The following is a 23314-nucleotide window of genomic DNA, read 5'->3' as shown; positions in this document are numbered from 1 at the left end:
GCAAAAAAATGTCATGAAACGGTCATCGAATATGTGTTGCTATGAATTTTGTGAGAACACGCTGAGAAACGACAAATGTGAGAAATAATGGCCATCAAACCTATCGGCCACCAACACGAATGACACCGGCAGCCATGAGCTTCTGGACCTTGGTGCGGACATCGGGGTTCTTCATGTGCTCTTGCAAGGCGGCTGGGTCGCCCTTGGCTTGTTGCAGGATAGACTGCATGATGGGGTCTTGCAAGATGGAAAGAATCTCAGGATCGCGCTGAATACGCTCCATGGTCTCCTCCTCGGTCTCGCCCTCGCGAGCGCTGTACTGAGCCTGAACAGCCTTCTGCATCTGTTGCTCAAGCTCACGAGTGTTCTTGCCGTCCTTGTCGTGGGCCATGGCTTCGTTGCAAACGTCGATGACCTTGTTGTATTCGCGCATAGCGAAAAGTGCCTGGGCCTTGCGAAGGTAGGCGCGGATAAAGTTCTCGTCCTTTGCAATGGCAGTGTTGCAGTCGTCGACAGCGGCGGGGAAAGTGAGCAGCTTGATCAAACAAGCGGCACGGTTTGAGTAACCACGGGGGTCTTCGGGTGCGCGCTTGGTCATCTCAGTGTAGGCCTCAACGGCAGCGGGCCAGTCGGCTTCCTTGAACTTCTGGTTTCCGAGCTCGCGAGCCTCCTCGGCCTTTGCGGGGTCCAAATAGGCATCTCTCTCAGCCTTGATCTTGGCCTTTTCTGCGGCGCGGAGCTTGGTGAGGATGTCAGGAGTGCGGTGCTCGGTAAGGGATCTCTGGTAGTTGTCGATGGCACTGGGAAGGTCGCCCATCTTCTCGTAGGAGGTACCGATACGACCGAAAGCCTTTGCAATGAGCTTGAAATCGGCAAAGACCTCGCGACCGTGCTCGACAGCCTGTTTGCAAGCCTCAATGGCACCTTCGTAGTCGCCCTTCTCGAACTTGGCAGCACCAAGGTTGTTGAGGTAGGTAATGTCCTTGTACAATTCCCAGGCCTTGGAGTAGTGCTCGATGGCAGCATCAAATTGTCTCTTCTTGTAGTTCTCAGTACCGAGGACCTTTTCCTTGTCTGCCTCCTCCTTTGCCTTCTTTTGTGCGACTGCCTCCTCATCTTCAGGTTCAGGTTCGGGCTCAGGGGCCTTTGCGGGTTCGGGCTTGGAGGGTCTGGCGTCAGGCATGGGGACATCCTCCTCGGCCTCTCCTCTCTGCTGACCGCCCTGCTGTTGTTGCTGTTGCGAAGGGTCGGCAAAAGACATGTCGATACCGAGCAAAACACTCATGACCTGCAAGAAACGCGGGTCTTGCATGGCTTCGCCCATCATGTTGGGGTTGGACTTCATCTGGTTGAGCTTGTTCATGAACGCGGCGTCTCCAAGCAGCGAGGCAGTCTTGGGGTTTGCTGCGAGCTTCTGGATCATTTGAGGGTCATTGAACATGTTGCCGAGTCCACCAGTTGCGTCGGCGCCGTCGGCATCTGCTTCAGCCTGGATGGCGCGTCTGACAGCTTCAAGACCAGATTTTGCTTGGGCGTTGTTGGGGTCGAGCTCTACTGCCTTTTCGAAGGCATCCGTGGCGTCGACTGCGATATTGTCAGCTTGTTTTGCTCGTGTGCGCTGGTGTGCAAGGTGAGCTCACCGAGGTTGCCCATGCCGTGCAGAGCGGCACCCTTTCTGCCCCAACCCTTGGCCCAGTCGGGCTTGATCTCTGTTGTCTTTGTGGCATCGTCCAGAGCCTTTTGCCAATCCTTCAATGAAGCGTATGCGCCGGAGCGGTTTGAGTAGAGAACGTGGTTGGAGGGGTCGAGTTCGATGGCCTCGCCGAACTTCTGGCTGTGGGCTTGTTAGTTCTGAGAAAGTGATAAGTGACTGAGAGCAACTCACGCAGCGCCTTGAAAGTCCTTTGCGGCAAACAGCTTGTTGCCTTCAGCCTTGAGTGCGTCGGCCATTATTATTCTTTTGTGATTCGTAAAAGCAAGGGGGTATCAAAGAAACGAAACAGTCAATTGATCAGATGCGAGTATGTGAAAATGAGATGATATGTGGGTAGCTAGCAGCTATTCGAGCGCCAGTGACTTGTATATTTCTCGTCGAGCTCTACCGAAACGTCTAGAAGATCATGCCAAGAGCCCCTCGTCCAGACACTCGCGTCGCATTCAAACGGCAACTTCAACCGACTGCTCCGAGTAGATCCATCTCCAAAACACGTCTCGTCATCACCTGACGCGACTACCAACAAACCAATAATTAATCATGTACGGTCAGCCATGGTGTCGTGACGGCATCAGAGTCGAAGACCTCGCTCTGCAATATGCTCCCAAAAGCGGTGTCGACGCCTGGAATCGCGAAAAGCAACAACCAGTTCTCCTCTCAGTCTCCCTCTCGTTCCGTTCAGGCTTCGACACGGCTGCGAGTCAAGATGCCCTGGATGAAAGTACCATGCACTACGGCCTCCTCTCCAAGAACTTGCGTGCCTTGAGACCCGTCCAAGATTGGGAAACCCTCGACAATCTGGCTCATCGCGTACACCAAACTATCCTCGACACCCCACCTGGTGATGCTCTAATCCAATCATGTCAGATTGAAATCAAATTGCCCAAAGCGAGTTTGTTGGGTGACTATGTCAACTATGTCTATTTCGTCGAGGACCAAGAGCATACCGGCAGAGTCTTGCACCTGTCTCGTGTTTTCATCCCTACCTTGATTGGTGTCAATGACAATGAGAGAACTGCAAAGCAAAAGCTCTATGTCAGTGTGTGGATAGACAGGATACAGGCAGACGACTCCGAGTCATATACCGAGCTTGAACGAATTCTCACTCAGGTAGTTGACAAGCATTTCGTATCTCACACTCATTCCGGCATACTGATATTTCAAACAGGCAATTGAACCCACAGAATTCGAGACTCTAGAGTCGTTGGCCATCTACGTGCTCAAAGTCTTGAAGATGAACTACGAACCTTTGAAGTCTCGAGAGACCAGCGTTCGTCTAAGAATGGAGAAGCCTCAAGCTGTTCCTCATGCCTCGGCTCCCATCATCGAGATTGTAAGGACATCTGATGAGCTGGCTGCAATGGTTCGATGAGATCCGAAACATCATCAGGCAGTCACTATATGCCCCAGAGAATCATCAAGCATTTGGAAGTTGGCAAGCTTATCGCTATCATGAAGTTTTGACGAAGGCCACTATTAAAGAGGCAGTTCTCAATTGGAGACCATCATTTTTTTGGGAGATCCACGCGTCCACATCCCAAGACAATGAAGCGCATACTCAAACGGACCATCTTGAGTGCTTCGTATCGACTCTTCATTCGCGCTCATCATACACGCCACCTATATATACAGTTGTTTTTACACGACAGACCCATGTCGGTCCATCCAAAAGAGGGGAATGTGTCCGGTCTACCTGAACGCCATACCCAGCATCCGTCCAGCCCGAAGAATTTCCCAAACATGCTTGCTCTTGTACAAAAATCAACAACATGATTTTGAGTTACTTTTGGGCCCTTTTCCCATATGCATTAAAATGACATTTGTTTCTTCGTCGTTATCGTGCTCATGAATTTCTGACAACACCGACCTTGGCGGGCTAAGAGAATTGTCAGCATTGTCCTTTGTACTTTACTCTCATGTCGCTGCACTTACTCTGATGACTCTGCCGTTAAGCTTGAAGCCCTTGGACTGGCAGAAGAAGACGGTACCGTCCTCCTTGTCGGGCTGAGGTGTTTGGAAAGTGGCCTCGTGCTCGTTGGGGTTGAACTTGTCGCTCTCGGCGCTAGGGTCGAATCTCTCGAGACCGTGCTTCTTGAGGGTGTTCATGAGGATGGTCTCGGTCATCTTGAGGCCAGAGTGGAGGTCTGTGAGGTCCTTGTTGCTGCCATCGAGCTTCTCCTTGGGTACAACGGAAAGGGCGCGATCGAGGTTGTCAATGCTGTCGAGCAGGTCTCTGGCGAAACCCTGGAGGGCGAAATCTTTGGCTGCGCGAACCTCGCGCTTGGTCTGTTCTTGCAGGTTGCGGTACTCGGCGATCTGGCGCTTCCACTTGTCCTAGAATTGATTGCCTCAGTACTGCTGTCTCTTCTCTCCTCTGTGTCTGTATGCGCTCAACGAACCGTAACGTCGGCGACCTCCTTCTTCTTGGCCTCGAGCTCCTTCTGGACGGGGTCCTCCTTGGTGGCATCGGCAGCCTTGTCTGCGTTTTCAGCTGCAGTCTCGTTCTCCTTAGCGCCAGTCTCGGTCGAATAGCTTCTCAAGGCGGCAACGGCACGGCCTTGCTGGACAGCTCTGAAAGAGAAGGGTACTCTGCTCTCGACGACTTGCGAGAGAGGTCTGGCGGATCTAGCGAGGAATCTGAAGCTCATGTTGGGTGAGATGTGGCGACTTGAGAATAATGCTGTGAGAGAATGAATATCAATCGAATGAAATGTACAAGAGTGTCTTGTGACGATGGATGACTCTCTGGAGGTTTTTTGGATGCCAAGGATTCGCCGTCCCGCGGTTCTCTCGGCCGCCGATTCATCTTCGTCCACGACGAATTGTTTCTGTCGACTTCGATTGCTTCAACTCTCTCTAACCAACTTCGCAAAGACTTGTCGAGAACAAGGCACTTAGGCACTTCGCCCACCCACTACGGTCATCTTTACCAACACATGCCAGCAAGATATTGGTTCTCAACTACGAGTTGACCTTTGCGCCAACATCTCCTGCCTGCGAAAGACACTCCGCTTGAAGCATATGATCTTCTGAATCGCGATCTCCGGCTGCTCAGCTGATGGACTGAGTGCGATACTCCCAGCGGTTAGACTCTATTCAGCATAAGTGCTTGTCTCGGAGCGTTTAGCAAGAAGGACATGTGAAAGCTCATCTGCTTCGCGAGTAGGATGCAGTCTGAGCCACTCCACGTATTGACCGTATCGCGTGTTCAAGTCTTTCAGGCTCCCGAGTTTTGCTCGTAGGCTTTACGCATTCTTCAATTGGTTTGCGCGGTTCGAATCCTCGGTCTTTGACTTTGCAATAATGCTTGTCTATTGGTCTTGCCTTACGCGCACCCTGGCTTGGCTACTCAGCCTTCGAACGTCGGGCGTGCCTGTAGTTTTAAATATCTAAGTATAGGTAAGGTGTTTCGCTCTTTCTTGTACCGTTCTTCTTTCATCATCAACTTCACAACATTGTTAAAATGCTACAATCATCACCTCAATCTGGCGCCTTTCCTAGACAATCTTCAATGCCTTCGCAGATCGGACGAATACGCGTAGCATCAGTCAGCGCTGCGGATAAAATTCTAAGCTATGATCCCCAGCCCGGAATGTGGTCTGCAACTGGTACAGCCATTGCACATGCCCCAAACCTGACCGATTTGCGGAAGAACAACATTGATTTCGATATGGACGGACATCTTGCAACGAAGCTCGAGTCACCAGAACCTGGTGGCAGTAAGCGAGTAACGCCAATCGCGAATTTTTCCTCGATGACATCGAGTATCATACCAAGCAATGATGACAAGAAATTATCCAGCCCATTGGTACAAACCGTGAGCCACTCAACAACAGAGCCAGAGGCACCCAGCAAGTGGAGACAAACAGTCTTGACTGGTCTCATCGCCTTTTGGCACTTCTTCAAGACACCAACCGGCTTGCTCATCACTCTGTACGGCCTCAATGTTGTGGCTTGGGGCGCCATGCTCTTCTTCCTCATCCTCAAGGCAGCACCCGCCATGAACCATCCCGATGGTGGTGATGCGGATTCCTCACCTCGTAAGGTTTGGATCGAGATTGACTCACAAATACTGAATGCACTTTTCTGCCTGACAGCTTGGGGACTTGCTCCATGGAGATTAAGAGACCTCTGGTGGCTCTGCGTTTGGCGTTTCGGTCGTGGAACGGAAAGGTCCTCAAGAGCAATCAGGAGATTGGCAGCAAGAAACGTCAGCTGGTTCCGTCTACAAGAGCGCTATCTGCTGGATCATGAAGAAGACGGCGTGGATCCCGTTCTGATACGTCGACAAACCTTCTCAGGCGAGACGGCGCCTCCTACGTCTCTTTGGAAGATGGACTTATGGTATGGATGATGGTGTTGAACACACTACTGCAAGTAGGAATGGCCTACATGATGTGGAGGTACAATCGGATCGACCGTCCAACTTGGGGATCAGGCTTGTTTATTGGCCTTGGATGTGCAGTGAGTATGTTTGCGGGCTTGATGTCATGGTGGGAAGGACGAAAGATCAAGAAGATTGAAGGACCAAAAGTTGTGAAGGACAAGGAGAATACAGAGGTTTGATGATACCTATTGTTCATCGAAATACCTCATTGATTTCTGTAGCAGCAGACGCTATGTCGAGAGCCAGCATATTGACCTCTCTCTACCAAGACTTGAAAGAGGCACTCTTATTCCACCCGTCACAGTCCCCGATCGGACCCATCGCTGGAGTTTCACACTGTGCTTCGCTTCGTGACTTGTGTAGTGCGTGCCCAACAAGGCAGTCGATGTCGACCGTCCGGCGCGGCGGTCCGTGAAAGCGGAGGCTTGATCGGGACCCGTTCATGTTCAGCAATAGTCAGGTCAGCTGTTGTGCCCAGTTCAAAGCAAAGCATGAAGTAGTAGGTGGTGTCGGAGTGGTATTAATCAAATTCATCCGTTCTCAACCGCAGCCACAAATTCCAAAGCTCATCCACCCCATCTTTGAGCATTTTTGACTTCACCTCCTCAAACACACCCCGCAACCCCGTAATTTCTTGACCTGCATGAGACCATCTGAGCTGATTCTTGAGCCTCTCTCGACTATAGCCTGAGTCCAGACGACCCATACAGATGCCTAGCGTATTGGACTCCATCCTGGGGATCGTCTACGGAGTCTCCTAGCGTCATGCCTTATAGCGAGTCTGCATGAGCCCCCAGAACACGCGGAGAAGACCAGGGCTTTGTGCCAAGACCTCAAGAGCATGCCTTGATGCTTCAACATTCGCCTAACAGCGGCTAAATGCATCGAATCCCTAAACGAAAAGCCATGGCTCTGGATTTCTATGCTTTCTTGTCTTACAAGGAGTCATGAGCCACAAAGTTGCATACCGTACGAGTAGGTTCGGATACCTGCCGGATAAGTTCTAGACCATGTCGCTTGGAAATTGATACTCGGACGTACCAGCACTCCAACTTCTTTTATCCATTCCGTGACGTGTTCAGTCGACGGGCGAAATGCTATAAAGATCGATTGAAACGCATGTCAGTAGAAACAAGCAGTCAAATCTTATCCATTACTCGCAAAGATGATCCCTGTTCTTCTGTTTGCATTCGTTCCTTCCGTACTTGGCATCTCCATTTACGGACAATGCGGAGGGCAAAACTGGTCCGGTAGTGGCAGCTGCGATGCAGGCTTGTCCTGTGCCAGTGTCAATCCTTGTAAGACAAGTTGAATTACTGACATGTCAACAAACAACTAACGATATCCAGACTACTACCAATGCGTTTCTGGCACAGCCGGAGCTACTACAACCTCGACAAGACCGGCCACGACTTCTGCCAGACCAACCACTACTACAACTTCTGGCGCAGGCACAACACTCACCACCTCCCGCACGGCAACTGGCACTTCTCCAACAACTTCTGCAGCAGGCTCAACCAATGTTGCCGGAAATGTCTTCGCTGGTAGACAGATTTACGCGAACCCCTACTATGCTTCTGAGATTGCCGCCGCAATTCCGTCTCTCCCAAGCAGCCTTCAAGCTAAGGCAAGTGCTGTTGCAAAGATCGGTACCTTTGTTTGGCTGTGAGTCTTACCATCGAGCTACCCATCCAAACCATGCTGACGATGCTAGTGATACGGCCGCGAAAGTCCCTACTATGGATACATACCTCAGCAACATCGAGAAGCTGAATGCCGCTGGTTCCGTTCCCGAGACCATTGGTGCATTCGTGGTCTACGATTTACCCAATCGTGATTGCGCTGCTCTCGCCTCCAACGGAGAGTTGACCGTCGCAAATGATGGTCTTACCAAGTACAAGGCCTATATCGACTCAATTGCCGCCATCGTCAAGAAGCATTCCTCGACAAAGATTGCGCTTGTTATCGAGCCAGACAGTCTCGGAAACCTTGTAACCAACGCAAACGTTGCTAAATGCCAGGAGGCTCACGATGATTACATCAGTATGTTCAACAAGAAAAAGTCTTTTGCCAAGCAGCATGCTAACGTGGTTAGGTGGTGTCGAATATGCAATCAAGACTCTGAACTTTGACAACGTCGCCATGTACCTCGATGGAGGACACGGCGGTTGGCTTGGATGGCCTGCCAACATCGGTCCAGCTGCTGATCTTTTCGCAAGCATTTATACAGCTGCAGGCAAGCCGAAAGCTGTTCGAGGTATTGCCACTGATGTCTCCAACTACAATGCCTATCAGCTTGCCACAGCTCCTTCATACACACAGAGCAACCCCAGTATGTATTGGTACATTTTCGAACAAAGAACAATATGCTTACTGTCATCCCTTCTCTAGACTTTGATGAGCAGCGCTACGTCAACGCTCTTGCTCCTCTCCTGACAGCTCAAGGTTTCCCAGCACACTTCATTATCGATCAAGGCCGCTCGGGTGTTCAACCTACATCGCAATTGCAGCAGGGAGATTGGTGCAACGTCATCAACACTGGCTTCGGTATCCGCCCTACTACAAACACTGACGACCCGCTTGTGGACGCCATCGTCTGGGTCAAGCCCGGTGGTGAATCTGACGGAACTTCGGACTCAACTTCTCCCAGATACGATGCCCACTGTGGATATGCTGATGCTTTGAAGCCTGCCCCCGAGGCTGGTACTTGGTTCCAGGCATACTTTGAACAGCTGCTCAAGAACGCAAACCCTGCTTTGTGATTTGCAGCAGTGATCTATCTCGAGGAAGTCAAGAAAGAGCTGGGTTGATGAAATCGAGAGGATCGAGGGATTAGTCTTCTCCACGTGTTCTCTTGCTGTTGTGTCCTTGATCGTCTGTCTTTCCTGTCAAGGTTTGTCTCTAGGTTCGTTATCAAATCTTCACTTCTTTTGCAATTGACTATGTAGCCGCTCAAATTGATCTTGATTTTACCCGGGACTAAATCAGAAGTGTGATCTGAAGGATGTGATTGTTACATAATGTATAACTATTTAACAATCCCATCACATAGTAATCACGTTCAGTGCACTGCGCGGAGCTATGTAAAGACGGGCCAGAACTTGGAGATCCTCGAAATTGTCCAAGGTTTAACGATTTGCAAAGGTGAACAGCCATGCTTACAATCCGATCCGGAGAATTTTTCCAGGCGAGATCGTTCATCATGCAGGGTCAAGGTATAGTCCGGATGATCGACGAGTCTGTCAGGTACCCATCGTAAAACCCCGCCTTAGTAATTTAAGCATGGTTCTTGGTATGCATGCAGAACTTCACATGACTTGCCATGAATACGGCCGCATGGATATTGGTGACACACAATATGCAGCCTCGTTTCATCATTAGCTCGGGCTTGGTGTTTGTAAGTGCTGAATTTTACTTTGACGGAGAACGAATTACATGGTCAAGGTCTGTTTGGCTTGTTGGTTGATTGGCGGAGAATAAGGGCAGGACTACAGTGAAACGAGGTAGGTGCAACCCTTGAGTGGAAGAAAGCTTCCGGCCGTGGTCTAGAGGCTCAAATCAGCCCTCAGGCTATTCATGCTATAGTACGAGTGGAGAGCAGCATTAGATCACAAAGCCCATGTTGATGGTGATTCGGCCCGCTCTTCCACTCGAGAACTGCTCGATTCATCCTAGCCACTGGGGAGCCATAGTCCAAGCGAGGGCACCATCAAGTTCTGAAAATGTGAACTGGGCTTCGCCTCTGCGTGATGTTTGGTTGCTTGGTGGTCCATGGCATCTCCCTCATGATCACCTCTTGGTGAGGCGGCCCGTCAATACGCTGTATATCGAAATTCAATGTAGAGATAGCTGGACTGACAAGATCGAAGGCCAGAAGGTGTAAATGCGTCTTCTTCCATTGTACCTTCGCTCGGAGTATCTTTCCTTCTCTTCTACCTAACGTGTCTGGGGTGCAGCGGACCGCAAACGAGGGGAAGCTTATGCAAGGCCTTAATTGCACGATCACCGAGCCTTCCGCAGCCGAAGCGGATAAATCCTCGAATAGATTGATCTGATGCTTTACACTCAGTAAATCTAGTCACCTGGTCATCTCTCCTCCATTGCCCTCGAACGTTGCAAGCGAGCACACATACGAACATACGGACATGCAGGGATGCGTGAGCGCTGACAGGGCATTCTTCAGCGACGACAAGGTCATCTTTGCTTCATCAGGACCATGGACAGTAGCGAGGTTGTTGAGGGGCTATTGGTGATGCTTGCCTCGGATGGACAGAAGGCGAGACGATGCTCGCTCGGGGGGCAGCAACGACAGCATCTTCGAATATAAATATGGCCGACTTACCGCCATGAAACATCGAAATCAGACATCCCCTCAGCTCTCTTCTTCAATCACCAGATTCTCTTACCCCGATCACAATGATCTCTGCCTCGACTTTGGCAGCTCTTCTCGCTCTGGGCCATGGTGTCCTCGGACAGCAGGCTGGCACCTCAACTGCTGAGAACCACCCTCCCATGAGCTACCAGAAGTGCACTACTGGAGGTCAATGCACTACTGTCAATACCAACATTGTGCTCGATGCCAACTGGCGTTGGTTGCACTCGACCAATGGATATACAAACTGCTATACCGGCAACAAGTTTGACAGCACTCTCTGCCCTAACAATGTTCAATGTGCTGCCAACTGCGCTCTTGATGGAGCAGGTAAATAACAGTCAAATGTCCTTCAAGACCACATACTTATTACGCTTCTTCTTCTTCCAGACTACTCTGGCACTTACGGTATTCAAGCCAGCGGTAACTCTGTCAGCTTGAAGCTCAAGCAGGGCAACAACGTCGGATCTCGTGTCTACTTGATCAACGGCAACAAGTACGAGTTGTTCAAGCTGAAGAACCAGGAGTTTACCTTCGACGTTGATGTTTCTGGTCTTGGTAAGTGTTCTGTTACCAGAAAAACCATGGGAAAGGAGCTGATTAATCCAGGTTGCGGCATCAATGGCGCCTTGTACTTTGTCAAGATGGATGCCGATGGCGGTCTTGCCAAGTACCCTACAAACAAGGCAGGAGCACCCTATGGAACTGGCTACTGCGATGCTCAGTGCCCTAGAGATCTCAAGTTCATTGCTGGCAAGGTAAGATTATACCTGTCTGTCGAATAGAGTCACAAACCTAATCCATCGTGCAGGCCAACGTCGAGGGATGGGTACCCTCAAACGGAGACCCCAACTCTGGCACCGGAAACACTGGTTCATGCTGTGCTGAGATGGACATCTGGGAGGCTGTAAGCGAAGCTTGTGTCATCCTTCGAATGGACATTTTACTGACCTCGTTTCCAGAACTCAATCTCCACCGCTCTTACTCCTCACCCTTGCACTACCAACGGTCCTTGCACTGGCAACACCACGTGCGGTACTGGCGAGTCTCGCTATGACGGCTACTGCGACAAGGATGGTTGTGATTTCAACCCCTACAGATGGGGCGCCCAGAACTTCTTCGGACCTGGCAAGACTGTTGATTCGAAGCAGAAAATGACCGTGGTCACCCAATTCATGTTTTTCACCCCTTTCTTGACCTTGTTCTTGCACCTCACTGACCACTTTACCACAGAACCTCGGACAATACCGCTACCGGTACTCTCAGCGCCATCCGCCGCCTCTACGTCCAGAACGGCAAGGTCATTCAACAGGCCAACACCAACGTTGCTGGCATCACCCAGACCAACCAGATCACCGACAGCTTCTGCAAGCAGCAAAAGACCGTCACAGGCGACCCTGATTCATTCTCTCAGAAGGGCGGTCTTGCAGGTTTCAGCAAGGATCTCGATGCTGGTATGGCTCTTGTCTTTAGTGTCTGGGATGACTACGATGCCAACATGCTCTGGCTCGACTCTACTTACCCTGTTGGCTCCAACAAGGTCGGTGCTGCTCGAGGTACCTGCCCCACTACCTCTGGCAAGCCCAGCGATGTCGAATCTCAACAAGGCAACGCTGCTGTCACCTTTAGCAATGTCAAGTTTGGACCCATTGGCTCTACCTACAAGGCTCAGTAAATGGCAGGACCTTTTATTGACACTACCGAGAAAGACGGGCTCTCAACTCCCGACTATGCTCAGATGGCAACGAATCTTTACACTCGTTAAGAAATGTTATTTTGAGATGATACGCACCTTTCATGTCACTCGCTTATATAACTTTTGGTATGAATATGCAGCAATCAGAGCATCAAAATATTTCTCCAGAGAACCTCAAAAGTTGTTGCTACCAGGCTTCGACGGTCCCATTATAAGTCGTGTGAACTATAGCATCGCACCACGATAGCTTGATTCGAGAATTCGTCCAGTAAGGACACAGGTACCAAAACAGCTTTGAGGTGCGAAGAATGGCTGTGTCATGTTTGTTTAGAAGAGGGGTCGGAGGAGGCAGGTGCGGCCGCATGAGCGGCAACTTCCACTTTCATTGCCCGCATCTCACCTCCGTACATTTTCCTACACATCACGCATCGCACATCATCGACACAAGATGGGCTGGTTCTGGGGAAGCAACAACAACAGCGAGAGCAAGGATGCGCTGAAGAATCTGGATCCGTCGCTCCGAGAATTTCTGGACAAGGAGTCGAAGACGCGCCAACAGCAACAGCAGCAGCAACCAACACAACTACCACAAGACACTCCTTCATATCGCTCACAAATTGGCATCGCTGAAGACCCATCGCAACCCACACAACCTCAGACAAACGCGAATGCTGCACCGCCACAATCACTATATCAAGATGGCAGATATGCCCACTTGTGGAAAAACTATCGCCCACAAGAAGAAATCGAACAAGCCAGCCGCAGCGAAAGCGAACAACTAGCCGATGTCATTGACACATACAACGACCGCAAAGCCAGAGTCGCGCGAGCAGCACTCGAGAACTGCGCATTGGAACAATGGGCCGAGCACGAATGTTTCGAGGCAGGCGGCATCAGGGCAAAACTTTATCTATGCAAGGAGGAGACTCGGTCGTTCAACCGCTGCTACAGCATGCAAGCTCGGTTCCTCAAGGCTTTGGGGTATATGAGTATGCAGCGTACAGCCGACGAGGAAGAGCGCATTCAGATGCATGCAGACAAACTCTACCATGAGATGCTGGATCGCGAAAAGGCTATGAAAGAGGCAGAGGAAAACAAATTGCCTGTACCAGAGTACAAGCCACTCATCACAAGCACATCGACTACAGAAGCTCTGGGCTCGAAACAAGCAGCTCCTCAAATACAGAGCACAAGAGAAGGTCTAGATATGTACACGGGAGAGAAGCGCAAAGCTATCGAGCAGTCTCTAGCAGACAAGACGGGATCTGAGCGTCAACTGGAGATTGAGCTTATGGCTGCTGAAGCAAGAGCAAATGCAGAGTATGCTGCTGTTGTGCACGAACACTACGAGGCAGAAAAGAAGGTACGAGAAAGCAGGAGAGAACGTGGTAGGGAGACTGTTGGAGACACCATCAAGAGAGCTTGGGGCTGGGACTCGAAATAGACGCAGTTAACATGCTCATCTTGTCACACAAGACACTGCAGTAATCAATTGTAAAACCAAGTCTCCCACTTGCAATCACAAGCTTTGCCCTGTGCATAGAAAGTGCAAACTCCGCAAACGCCGAAGGAAAGTGCGAAGATGCGTCAAAGCTCTTGCTAACTTTACACACGCGACAACGAGACCAGAGAAAAAGTCCTTCGAACTGCTGTTGCCCAGCATGTTGCTGTCCAGGAGCTTCTCGGAATTGTTGTCGCGGCGGCTGATATCATCCTCAACTGGCTTCCGCTGTGCTAGAACCATCACGACCAACAGACTGGCTTGTCTACCACGAACACCTCTATTCGAAGCAATCAAGTCGCACGATCCAGAGAGTTCAGCCGTGGTACATTCCCTATCAGGTCGTCAATTCAGCTATGGATCCCTCCTGAAAGATGTCGCAATTGCCAAACAACGACTCGCCAATGACGCCGGTAGAAATGCCGAAGCCTTGCAAGGCGAGCGTATCGCTTTCTTAGTCGAGAATAGCTATGACTATGTAGGTGCGCTGACCTTCTACTTCCTTTTCTCTTCGATTCATCATTTCAATTCTCTTCTTCTACTCTTCTCGCTGTTTCTTCTGTGAGATCAATTGCTGAGGCATGTGATCAACAGTGACGCTACTCGCCATTCTAGGTACCAATGCCATTGCCGTACCGCTATCGCCTGCCTTCCCATCCGGAGAGCTGAGATATATCCTCGATCAAAGTGGTGCACTCATGTTGGCCGCGTCTTCAAAGTTTGCAACCAAGGCCGACGATGTCCTGGACGGTCAGCTCGAGAAGAAGCCCATTCTGTCGCGCTGGGAGAAGATTGTCGAAGGCAGCAAGATCACTGAAGAGGTCATCTTCGAGGACATGAAACAGGACAAGAGCGGTATGATGCTGTATACCAGTGGCACAACCAACAGACCTGTGAGTCTTCTCGATCCTCACGAACACGCGGAAGTCCTGACAGGCAGCAGAAAGGAGTACTTCTCCCACAATCCACGCTCATGGCCCAAGCAAAGTCACTCTCCGAAGCATGGCATTACTCGCCGAACGATCATTTCCTCCACGTCCTGCCTCTCCACCACATTCACGGCACTGTCAACGCTCTTCTGACGCCCCTGCTTGCTGGCAGCACTATCGAGTTCCTCTTTCCTTTCACCGTCGACACAGTTTGGTCACGACTTGCAGCACCATTCCTTTCGGCCTCATCCGAGCTCACGAAAAAACCAATCTCCTTCTTCACCGTCGTACCTACGATCTACAACAGACTACTACAGTCACACAACACTCTTAGCCTGGAGATGCAAAAAGCAACGAAAGAAGCGTTGGATCCAAAGAACATGCGTCTTAACATCAGTGGTTCAGCAGCTTTGCCGACACCTACGAAACAGGCCTGGACAGAGTTGAGCAACGGCAATGTACTTCTTGAACGTTATGGTATGACGGAAGTGGGCATGGCTCTTTCTTGCGGTTTAGCGAACGAGGATCGAGTAGATGGAAGTGTAGGCTGGCCGCTACCATCCGTTGAAGCCCGTCTTGTCGATCTCGACACAAAAGCCATTATTCAGCCTGGCGAGGAGCTCGATGCGGACGGCAAAGAACGTAGTGGTGAAATTCAATTACGCGGACCCACGATCTTCAAGGAGTACTGGAACAATCCTACAGCCACAGCAAAAGAGTTTACCGAAGACGGCTTCTTCAAGACTGGCGATGTGGCTGTACGAAGAAACGTCCCTTCTGCAGGCAAAGGCGCATCAGGTGAATGGGCACAAGGACCAATGTACTTTATCCTCGGCCGTCTGTCAGCCGACATCATCAAAGTCGGTGGTGAGAAAGTGTCAGCTCTTGAAGTAGAAAGAGAGATGCTGTCACTACCTGCAATCTCAGAATGTGCCGTCGTAGGTCTACCATCCGAGACCTGGGGTCAAAAACCCGCTGCTGTAGTTGTATTGAGCGAACAAGGCAAGACTGCTGGAAAGGATGGAAAACCTTTTGGTGCTATGGATTTGAGAAGAGGGTTGAAGGATAAGATGGCTGCGTTCAAGTTTCCACAAGAGTTGAAAGTGGTGGAGAGTATTCCTAGGAATGCTATGGGCAAGAGTAAGTTTCTGATTTCGTTTTGCGAGATTCGTTTGCTGATTCGAGATGTGTGCAGTCAACAAGAAACAGTTGGTCATGCAGGTTTTCGGACCGCAAAGTTAGGGGAAGGCGCCTTGCAGCCCCACAAGACACTGAACTTCCTACCTCGCAGGCAGTGAACACTAGGAAAGCACGGTGAGGCGTAAAAGTCTCCATTTTCTGAATAAGTGAAATCAACCCACGCAATACAAACGCCGCTTCATCCCCTTCTCCCTGCAATGTACATTTCCAGTCGATCTCGTCACTTCGTCTCTCATTGCACTCATCTTGTTGTCGTGTTCTCCAAATCAAAGCCTTTAAACCTCAACGCCGTCGCCAAGGACCTCGTTCTTGACCAACTGATACGCAGTCAATCCCTCATCCTCTCCTTCATCAATGTTCATCCCCAAAGGCTCAGCTTCGTCAACCCAAGCTCCATCATCATCATCATCATTCGCCTCCTTCTTGATCTCGGCAGCCAGTTTATCGGCAGTGTATCTGGCTCTTCCAGCAGCAATGGCCTTAGCATTGCAGATGTCTTCTTCGGTTTCTGGGGTTGTGGCGATGGCCTTCTTGGACTTGGTGCCTCTGGCCTTGGACTTTTTCTTTGCAGGTGCATTGGTTTCGTCGTCGGAGTTGATGGGAGGAGAGGAGCCGGCGAGGCTCATGGGAGAAGAGTCGGCAGGTGAAGCGAGCTGTTTGCGCTTTCTGGATTTGGCGGCCGTGGGTTTCTTGGTGGCTGGTGATGTGTTAGAGATGGAAGTGACAAGGAGGGGTGAGAGGTGAGCAAGGAGAAAGTGCGATGCGCAAATAAGACTAACCACCGTCACCATCGGCATCGTTGCCAGAAGCACGCAGCTTCTTTTTGATGTCCTGGAAGCATGCACGAGCAGATTGACCGTTCTTGTAGCCAGCTCTTTCGGCGAGCTTGTCAAAGTCGATCTGTTGTTGTCAGCCTTCCAGTCCACAAACAAGGAGAGTGAAAGATGAGAAAGTTGAAGGTGGAAATCATCGTAGATTGGGAAGCCGTGGATGGCAAAGAGCGCAACAGATGTCAAGAGAGCTTCTTACCTCAGGGGGAGTCTTCAGACATTGGAAGGCGGCTGCGAGAACCTCGACATCGCGCGCGGACAGCGTGGTCTTGGGTGCCATTGTTGTGGTTGTGTAAGGATGTCCTGATTAAGATGTTGTGTGGAAGAAGAAAGTCGTAACGAGAGAGAGATGATGTGAGAGCGAGGAGCAAGAATTTATAGAAGCAAATTCAAGAATGAGGAAGGTGCGATGAGGGAAGGAGAGGGGTTGGTAAGTGAAAGTGCAACGACGACCGAGAACGAGTCGCAAGTGAAGACTCCAAGCACGAATAAAGGAAACACGGACTCGCGATATACTCGTGGACAGACCAAACGCACATCACCATATCATGCGATGCACATCACCACAATTCTTCGACTGCGGAAACAGAAAATTGACTTTTGTTATTGCTCCTCGTCGTGTCTTTGCATCTTGCAGTATACCCAGCATCTCTATCGAGAAGTGGTGCTTGCGATGACCATGTGTTTACCAAGTGTACATCGTCTGAATCAAGGGAAGGATCCAAGTGATTTAAACCTCTTCAAAGTCCTCATCGGCAGCCTCGTTCTTGACCTTGACGTAGTCCTCATCCTCGTCCTCTTCCTTGTCATCGTCATCAGACTTGACGGCCTTGGTCTTGCCCTTAGCCTTGGCCTTGGGAGTCTTGGGCTTCTTGGAGGGAGTAAAGACCTCCTCGTCGTCAGAACCGTTGTCACCAGAAGGCATGACAACAGGAGGAGGGCGCTTCTTGCCGGACTTGGTGGTGGAAGCCTTGGTGGTAGGACTCTTGGCGCTAGCATCCTGAGCAAAGATCTTCTTCTTGAGAGCGGCCCAGGCGTTGCGAGCGGAGCCGATGGTCAGACCGGAGAGCTGGGAGAACTATAGATGGTCAAGTCAGTCACTGGAATGTTTGAAATGCGAAAGAAGATGTACCTTCTCAATGTCCAGCTGTGAAGGTCATGTCAGTAAAGAACGATGTTGCATTGGGATGGATACACGTACCTTGGGTTCACCCTCGAAGGACTGGCAAGCGGCGGCCATGAGCTTCTGTTCACGTTCAGTGAAGGTAGCCATCTACAGGTGTGATGTCAGCGATGTAGATTGTATAACGTGAAGAGACGATGTCACCTTTGATAATATTGATGAAGATCTTCTGTTAGAGATGGATGATGTGCACGTGTAATGTGCAGAAGGGTGCAAGTTCGAATGCGGATGTGTGGATGTGGTGGAAGAAGGTGAAGAGGAGGGAGGGAGTGTGAAGCACAATGTGTTGTTGTCAGAAACACGTCTTTGAGTGGAGAGACATGGCTTTATACGTGTTGAAGAGCAAACAAGATCCGAGTCGTTCTATTCGTCGGGCCTCGACGAATTGCTTCTCGACGAATTGCTTCTCGACGAATTGCTTCTCGACGAATTGCTTCTCGACGAATTGCTAGCTCCTCGACAGAATGCTTGATAAGACGAGCTCTCGACGAAATGGATGCTCGACGAGATGTGATGAAAGAAGATATGAAGGAATGGAGGGCTGTGAAGCACGATATGTCCTCGAATGTGTTATTATCAGAGACACGTTCTGGAGTGGAGAGGCTACGGCTGTATATCTTAGAGAGCGAACGAGATTCGGGTTGGTTGATTCGCCGGGTTTCAAAGAAATGTTAGCTCTTCGATGACAGACTCCTCGACAAAATGGGAACTCCTCGTCCAAGTCAATTATGGCAGGCTGCAAACAGTTTTCTCTTCGTTGATACGTCGAAAAACTATTGCTGGTAGGCGAGCGTGCAGGAGACAATCTGACAATAGCCACAGTAGAGATCAGATGTGATGTGTGCGCAAATGTATTCTTTCCTTAGATTACACATTGAGGTCTACTGTAGCCGCGAGCGATGAGCATGGACCATGTTCATCATCTGTGTCATCAACAACAGCACAATGCATGCGCTAGTGACTGCTCGGGGAAGTCGCGAGCCAGCCGTCCCTCGACAAAATGGGTCAATGACGGAAGCTGCGCACTCAACAAGGTTTGAGATTTCGTCAAGATGAATTCTTGATGAGATGAGGTTAGGTCCTCAGTGAGAGCTGGGTCTTGGACGATGAATGAATGTGAGGGTTACTGTGTTTCAGATGAGTCGTTGTCAGAGACACATCTTGCTATCAAATCATGTATTGAACATCTCCTATTTGATGCTCCTCCTGTACAAGTCTGCGTCTCTTTGGGGTCAACGCTTGACCTTCTTCAACTCAGCTTTTGAGCGACGAGCATTGGCCCTCTTTGCCCTTTGCTCAAGATCTCTTCCTCTTGAATTAGCATGGCGGAGTACAGGCTGCAAGAAGCCATCATTGTGTACACCACCAACCATATAGCCATCGCTATCTTCGTCAGAACTACTTGACTTGTCAGGGGCGCCATCTCCATCTTGACCAGTAGCCCTGCTCGACAAACGTTCAGGTGGTTCTTGAATGCGTGGATCGTATTTGTGGGTCCTTTTTATATGGTCAACCAGGCGGCTGACTTTGGGGAAGACGTATTCAGACGTAGGACAGTGTGGACATCTGAGCGGATCTGGAGGTTGCCACGCTTGAGGGTTGTGAGCCAATACACGATGGCGTTTCTGTACGGGAGCAATATCTCCAGACTGGACCAGCTGTTCTTCAAGCTTCGCGATCTGATCGTTGTCGTACTTGTGTGCCTTGCGCATATGCTCACGCCAGCGGAAACCATGTTCAAGGGGCTGCACGTTACGGAAGCAGTTCGCCATAGGGCATCGCCAGCTTGCAGAGTGGGTTGATCGAGTATCTAGAGCACGGTTGATAGGCTCAGCTTCATCAGCAGAAGAATTGTCATTCTCAGGCATGGTAAAGAGTTGCATGTCTTCCCCGAAGAGATCTCGGCATCGATGGCGAGTTCGCTCAATCACAGCAGGATCCCAACCGATTAAGCTAGCCATACCCAAGACTTCACTCCAATCTCTCAAGCCTGGTTTGCGAGCATTGCGTCGTTTCTTGCCACTCGGAGATGTAGTCTGAGTCTCGGGCTCAGTTGAAGATGCTCTATTGCTGGGTGATCGCGAGCGTCTTTTGGGCTTCTCCGGCGCATATGTCTCATCTTCTCCAGAATCGTCAAAGACCACGAGATCTGTTGGACTGGATGGACGAGAGGCAGCGCCGGTACGTAGGCTGTGTCTGGTTCGGGTGGCAGTTTGAGGTGGAGTTGTCTTTTTGGCCCGTTTGTTTGAGGACTTGCTGGACGACTTGTTGGGTGTGGAACGTGATCGAGAATTTGATCTTGCAGAAGAATCCGAAGTATCGCCGTCTCTTGTACGAAGTGAATGCGCCTGTCTACTCTGATGCAAGGCAAGGAGGAGTCGATCAAGCTTCGACATGACGTGGTTGACAGTCGGGTCTAGAAGAGCGCGCGAGCGATCGTCGTCGGCAGAAAAGACTGGACGCGCAAGGTCCTTGTCTTCGAACTTCTCACCCTCATCTTTGATGGACTGGTGTGGATGCAAGTTGAGATGGTTTTGATCTCCCTCCTCGACGATGGATTGGTCTAGCGACGAGAGGGGAGGCAAGTCGTCGCCTACAGACGGCGAAGAAGGAGCCGAACTAGGACCAGCAGATACAGAGCGAGTCCGTCCTCGTCTCACGGGCGAGTATCTAATGGGAGTGGTATTGGCTGCAGTTGTGACGTGTTGTGGCTCAGGAACGTGCTGATCCCTGGACTTCCAATCATTGTGTGCTCGTGCTAGTATAACGGCATGTAGTTGTTCTCGTAGACTGTCTGCCGGAGCAGGTTGGTTGGCGTTGCGCAGAGTGTAGGAATCGAGTCCATCGTTGGGGCGACCGAATGTCTCATCGCCGTTCGGAACAGTCTCAGGAGGGAGAGGCCAAGCAGTCCAGTCGGATTCGGGATACCATGGCTTTTGGATGTTGTGATTGTCGGGCAGCCAACGACTCTTTCTGCTCCAAGGTTTGAAGGTCGATAAAGTATGTTTGTGGCGCAAGCGAGCCTTCAAGTGGTGAGCACTATACAGGTGAAGACTCAGATCATGGGCGTTGAGCTGGTCGAGCGATATGGCAAGAGAGCGTTCGGCGTGCGTGTGGTGTAGCCAGGCGCGGTCTGACCCTTTGAAGCGGTTGGGCCGAATGTCAAACTCGCTGATGTCTGATATTGCTGATGGACTTCTGTTATGTCTTGATACATCCAGCTCTTGTATTTCTCTAGCAGCAATATCGTCTGTCTCGTTTTCAGGGTCGTCATTGTCGTGACCAGCCGCCGTGTCTGGCGAGCCTTCAGAATGCGCTGTGAGTTCTCGATCCTCGCCGATGGTGCTGATGGAAAAGTCGCTAGCCTGACTGGGTGAGGGCGGTCCACTTTCATCTCCTCCGCCAAAGAGAGACATGACCGACACAGAGACAAGCAATTCTTCGCTGCATTCTGGTGTTGATGTAGAAATTCAGGTCCTTTGGCAGCTGCGACCCTGGACTCTGTTACATGGACTGCGGGGAATGCTTACTTGTGCACAGAAGTTATGTATATTGTGCATCCGCATTTCAGCTTCCTCGACAACCACTTCTGTTGACATCAGTCACTATCGCAATGCCATATCATTCTCAATCCCGAGCCCCCCATCGCCAAGCAGATCGCAATCATTCCATCCATTGATCAAACGGTACTCTCCATACTTTCTTCTTTTCTCTCACGATACACTCAAGCGGTCGTGCTGTGTGAAAATGTGGGATATCTGTCTTTGAGAATAAAAGATTTGAGTTGTGTCGGCGCATGCTAGCACAAGATCTTGGACCACACGCAGCGTACAAGAATACGAAACGCTATAGCAACTTCGAACCTTCAATTATTGAGTCAGTTAGGTGATTGTTCGGATTGTGAACATTGCGCAAACTGCTGAACCTTGCGAGCAGAGTGATTCTATGTCAATGCTCGCGACTGCAAGGTCGAGTTCCCCCATAACTCATCGTCAGCCCACGAAATTTCGATAATGATCGCTTATGGGAAACTTTGTTGTCCCGAGATCGAGGCTGATCGCTGAGAATACTCGGAAGTTGAAACAAGTATATTACAACGGACGACACCGAACAGACAGCTAAGGTTCCTGGTTTGACAAACGGCATTGACAGCAGCGTGGCAGTGTCTTGGCTCCTTCGGCTCCCTGCATATATTCAAATGCTTTGGCTTGCATGTTGACACTAGGTTTTTGAGTTTGTTCGTTGCAAGCGAGACCTTGGAGAAGCGGTGGACGTCGATGCACCGATGAACTCCGTTGAGATGTACCTACATTTAAAAGAGGATCGATCCCGCGGGGCCGAGCCTTGACGGTCAGCATGTTTTGATGATGATTCATTGCTTCCTTCCGTTCAAAATTTGTATCTCTGCATGGTGTCTGCGACTTCTATGCATGATGTTGTCAAAGCATCAAGGCTCGGTTGATCTCGGAAGCCATATGGCAATGATGCTGTGGTTAGCATAATAACTTTAAATTTCTGTTTGGTATTTGGGAAACTTTCGGCTTTCGAGCGCCTATGTGAAATCCCTTGTTTCAACTATTCGACGGGTATTGTGGCTCCATTTCCACATGGCATGGGTGACATGGATCTGAAAGCTTCTTTTTCGAGTTCTTCGAAGAACAACTTCTCCTCGGGCGTCAGCCCTAAATTGAGGAACTCCAGGAGCAATTTCCGTATCTACAAAATCGCTACGTCGGTCAGGCAAAGATGATTCGTCATGACTGCAGCTTGAAAGCACAACAAGGTGGTTTTCGGTCCGGTAATCTGCATAGAAATAGATGCATGCAGTCATCCGGGTTTTGATGGAATAGTGGAAGTGGCAGAGTAAGACAGAAGAATTTGACTGATCTTGAGCCGTTGTTTGGTTCAATACTTGACTGACAACCCGGACCGATATAGAGGCGACGATCGCGTTGACAGATATGCATTGTGTTCGCCCATGCAGCCTGCAAGTGCCCAATTCCCTCTTTTGGAATCCGCGCTCATCCTTAAAGGTACATACATGGATGTAGACCTCCTTTCACTCATGTTCAATAATCAGGGCCAGCAGGAACAGATGCTTCTTCGCGGAAACGTTGCTTTCCGAACGTTGGATTCGGCTACTAGAGAGATAGGCTTGAGCATACGACGCAGACGATTTCTGTATGTCCCGGCAAACACCGGCCATCACCGACATCACGCTACTCGGGGCACGGTACGAAATGTTTGGCGCATTTTCTCAGAGGCTACTGGCTCGTCGAGAAGGAAGTGGCGGAACGCCGGATTTGTGTCCGTCGCCGCAGCGTCAATGGCACACTCTTGACCTTTCTGCATGTGCCAAATGGTCTTGTTTGCAGAGTCTGGATCTCTTCGGATATGCAGCCATTAGCATCACCATTTTCTGAAAATGATTCTGCATCATAATAGGTATGTTCGCATCTCGACTTGCATGTTGTGTTGCTGACGCGGCATGACAATACAACG

General features: G+C 50.2%; 11 protein-coding genes across 11 annotated transcripts; 6 read left to right on the top strand and 5 right to left on the bottom strand.

Annotated features, from left to right (window-relative positions):
- Window positions 1–100: 100 nt before the first annotated feature.
- M437DRAFT_74669 (TPR-like protein) lies at window positions 101–1653 on the bottom strand (the record flags this gene model as incomplete). The annotated part of the gene is made up of 2 exons (XM_041026278.1): window positions 101–1584; window positions 1641–1653. 2 exons carry the CDS (start codon window positions 1651–1653, stop codon window positions 101–103), a joined length of 1497 nt encoding a protein of 498 aa, XP_040880436.1.
- Window positions 1654–2254: 601 nt separating this feature from the next.
- Window positions 2255–3086, top strand: M437DRAFT_46453 (uncharacterized protein; the record flags this gene model as incomplete). The annotated part of the gene is made up of 2 exons (XM_041021271.1): window positions 2255–2824; window positions 2883–3086. The coding sequence occupies 2 exons, from the start codon at window positions 2255–2257 to the stop codon at window positions 3084–3086; spliced, it is 774 nt and encodes a 257-aa protein (XP_040880435.1).
- Window positions 3087–3557: 471 nt separating this feature from the next.
- M437DRAFT_46827 (putative mitochondrial co-chaperone GrpE) lies at window positions 3558–4362 on the bottom strand (the record flags this gene model as incomplete). The annotated part of the gene is made up of 3 exons (XM_041021330.1): window positions 3558–3590; window positions 3647–4048; window positions 4114–4362. The coding sequence occupies 3 exons, from the start codon at window positions 4360–4362 to the stop codon at window positions 3558–3560; spliced, it is 684 nt and encodes a 227-aa protein (XP_040880434.1).
- An 815-nt stretch (window positions 4363–5177) lies between these two features.
- M437DRAFT_74666 (uncharacterized protein) lies at window positions 5178–6280 on the top strand (the record flags this gene model as incomplete). The annotated part of the gene is made up of 2 exons (XM_041026277.1): window positions 5178–6058; window positions 6118–6280. 2 exons carry the CDS (start codon window positions 5178–5180, stop codon window positions 6278–6280), a joined length of 1044 nt encoding a protein of 347 aa, XP_040880433.1.
- Window positions 6281–7626: 1346 nt separating this feature from the next.
- M437DRAFT_46665 (cellobiohydrolase II) lies at window positions 7627–8863 on the top strand (the record flags this gene model as incomplete). The annotated part of the gene is made up of 4 exons (XM_041021304.1): window positions 7627–7766; window positions 7816–8144; window positions 8197–8433; window positions 8493–8863. Coding segments are annotated over 4 exons (1077 nt in total), but the record flags the coding sequence as incomplete, so codon positions are not given.
- Window positions 8864–10517: 1654 nt separating this feature from the next.
- Window positions 10518–12148, top strand: M437DRAFT_47104 (cellobiohydrolaseI; the record flags this gene model as incomplete). Its single annotated transcript, XM_041021387.1, has 6 exons — window positions 10518–10803; window positions 10864–11031; window positions 11083–11231; window positions 11285–11380; window positions 11436–11650; window positions 11707–12148. 6 exons carry the CDS (start codon window positions 10518–10520, stop codon window positions 12146–12148), a joined length of 1356 nt encoding a protein of 451 aa, XP_040880431.1.
- A 469-nt stretch (window positions 12149–12617) lies between these two features.
- On the top strand, window positions 12618–13613 carry M437DRAFT_47017 (uncharacterized protein; the record flags this gene model as incomplete). The annotated part of the gene is made up of 1 exon (XM_041021365.1): window positions 12618–13613. One exon carries the CDS (start codon window positions 12618–12620, stop codon window positions 13611–13613), a length of 996 nt encoding a protein of 331 aa, XP_040880430.1.
- A 217-nt stretch (window positions 13614–13830) lies between these two features.
- Window positions 13831–15841, top strand: M437DRAFT_47316 (acetyl-CoA synthetase-like protein; the record flags this gene model as incomplete). Its single annotated transcript, XM_041021436.1, has 4 exons — window positions 13831–14152; window positions 14265–14563; window positions 14614–15739; window positions 15795–15841. The coding sequence occupies 4 exons, from the start codon at window positions 13831–13833 to the stop codon at window positions 15839–15841; spliced, it is 1794 nt and encodes a 597-aa protein (XP_040880429.1).
- A 233-nt stretch (window positions 15842–16074) lies between these two features.
- Window positions 16075–16909, bottom strand: M437DRAFT_74661 (uncharacterized protein; the record flags this gene model as incomplete). The annotated part of the gene is made up of 3 exons (XM_041026276.1): window positions 16075–16496; window positions 16579–16699; window positions 16829–16909. 3 exons carry the CDS (start codon window positions 16907–16909, stop codon window positions 16075–16077), a joined length of 624 nt encoding a protein of 207 aa, XP_040880428.1.
- Window positions 16910–17359: 450 nt separating this feature from the next.
- On the bottom strand, window positions 17360–17902 carry M437DRAFT_65386 (uncharacterized protein; the record flags this gene model as incomplete). The annotated part of the gene is made up of 3 exons (XM_041024582.1): window positions 17360–17707; window positions 17762–17776; window positions 17831–17902. 3 exons carry the CDS (start codon window positions 17900–17902, stop codon window positions 17360–17362), a joined length of 435 nt encoding a protein of 144 aa, XP_040880427.1.
- A 1142-nt stretch (window positions 17903–19044) lies between these two features.
- M437DRAFT_47206 (uncharacterized protein) lies at window positions 19045–21228 on the bottom strand (the record flags this gene model as incomplete). The annotated part of the gene is made up of 1 exon (XM_041021407.1): window positions 19045–21228. One exon carries the CDS (start codon window positions 21226–21228, stop codon window positions 19045–19047), a length of 2184 nt encoding a protein of 727 aa, XP_040880426.1.
- Window positions 21229–23314: the final 2086 nt, after the last annotated feature.

Source organism: Aureobasidium melanogenum (assembly GCF_000721775.1).
Source record: "Aureobasidium melanogenum CBS 110374 unplaced genomic scaffold scaffold_8, whole genome shotgun sequence".
Classification (NCBI taxonomy): Eukaryota; Fungi; Ascomycota; class Dothideomycetes; order Dothideales; family Saccotheciaceae; genus Aureobasidium; species Aureobasidium melanogenum.
The sequence above is the reverse complement of the archived record's forward strand: the minus strand, read 5'-3'. Positions and strand labels throughout refer to the sequence as shown.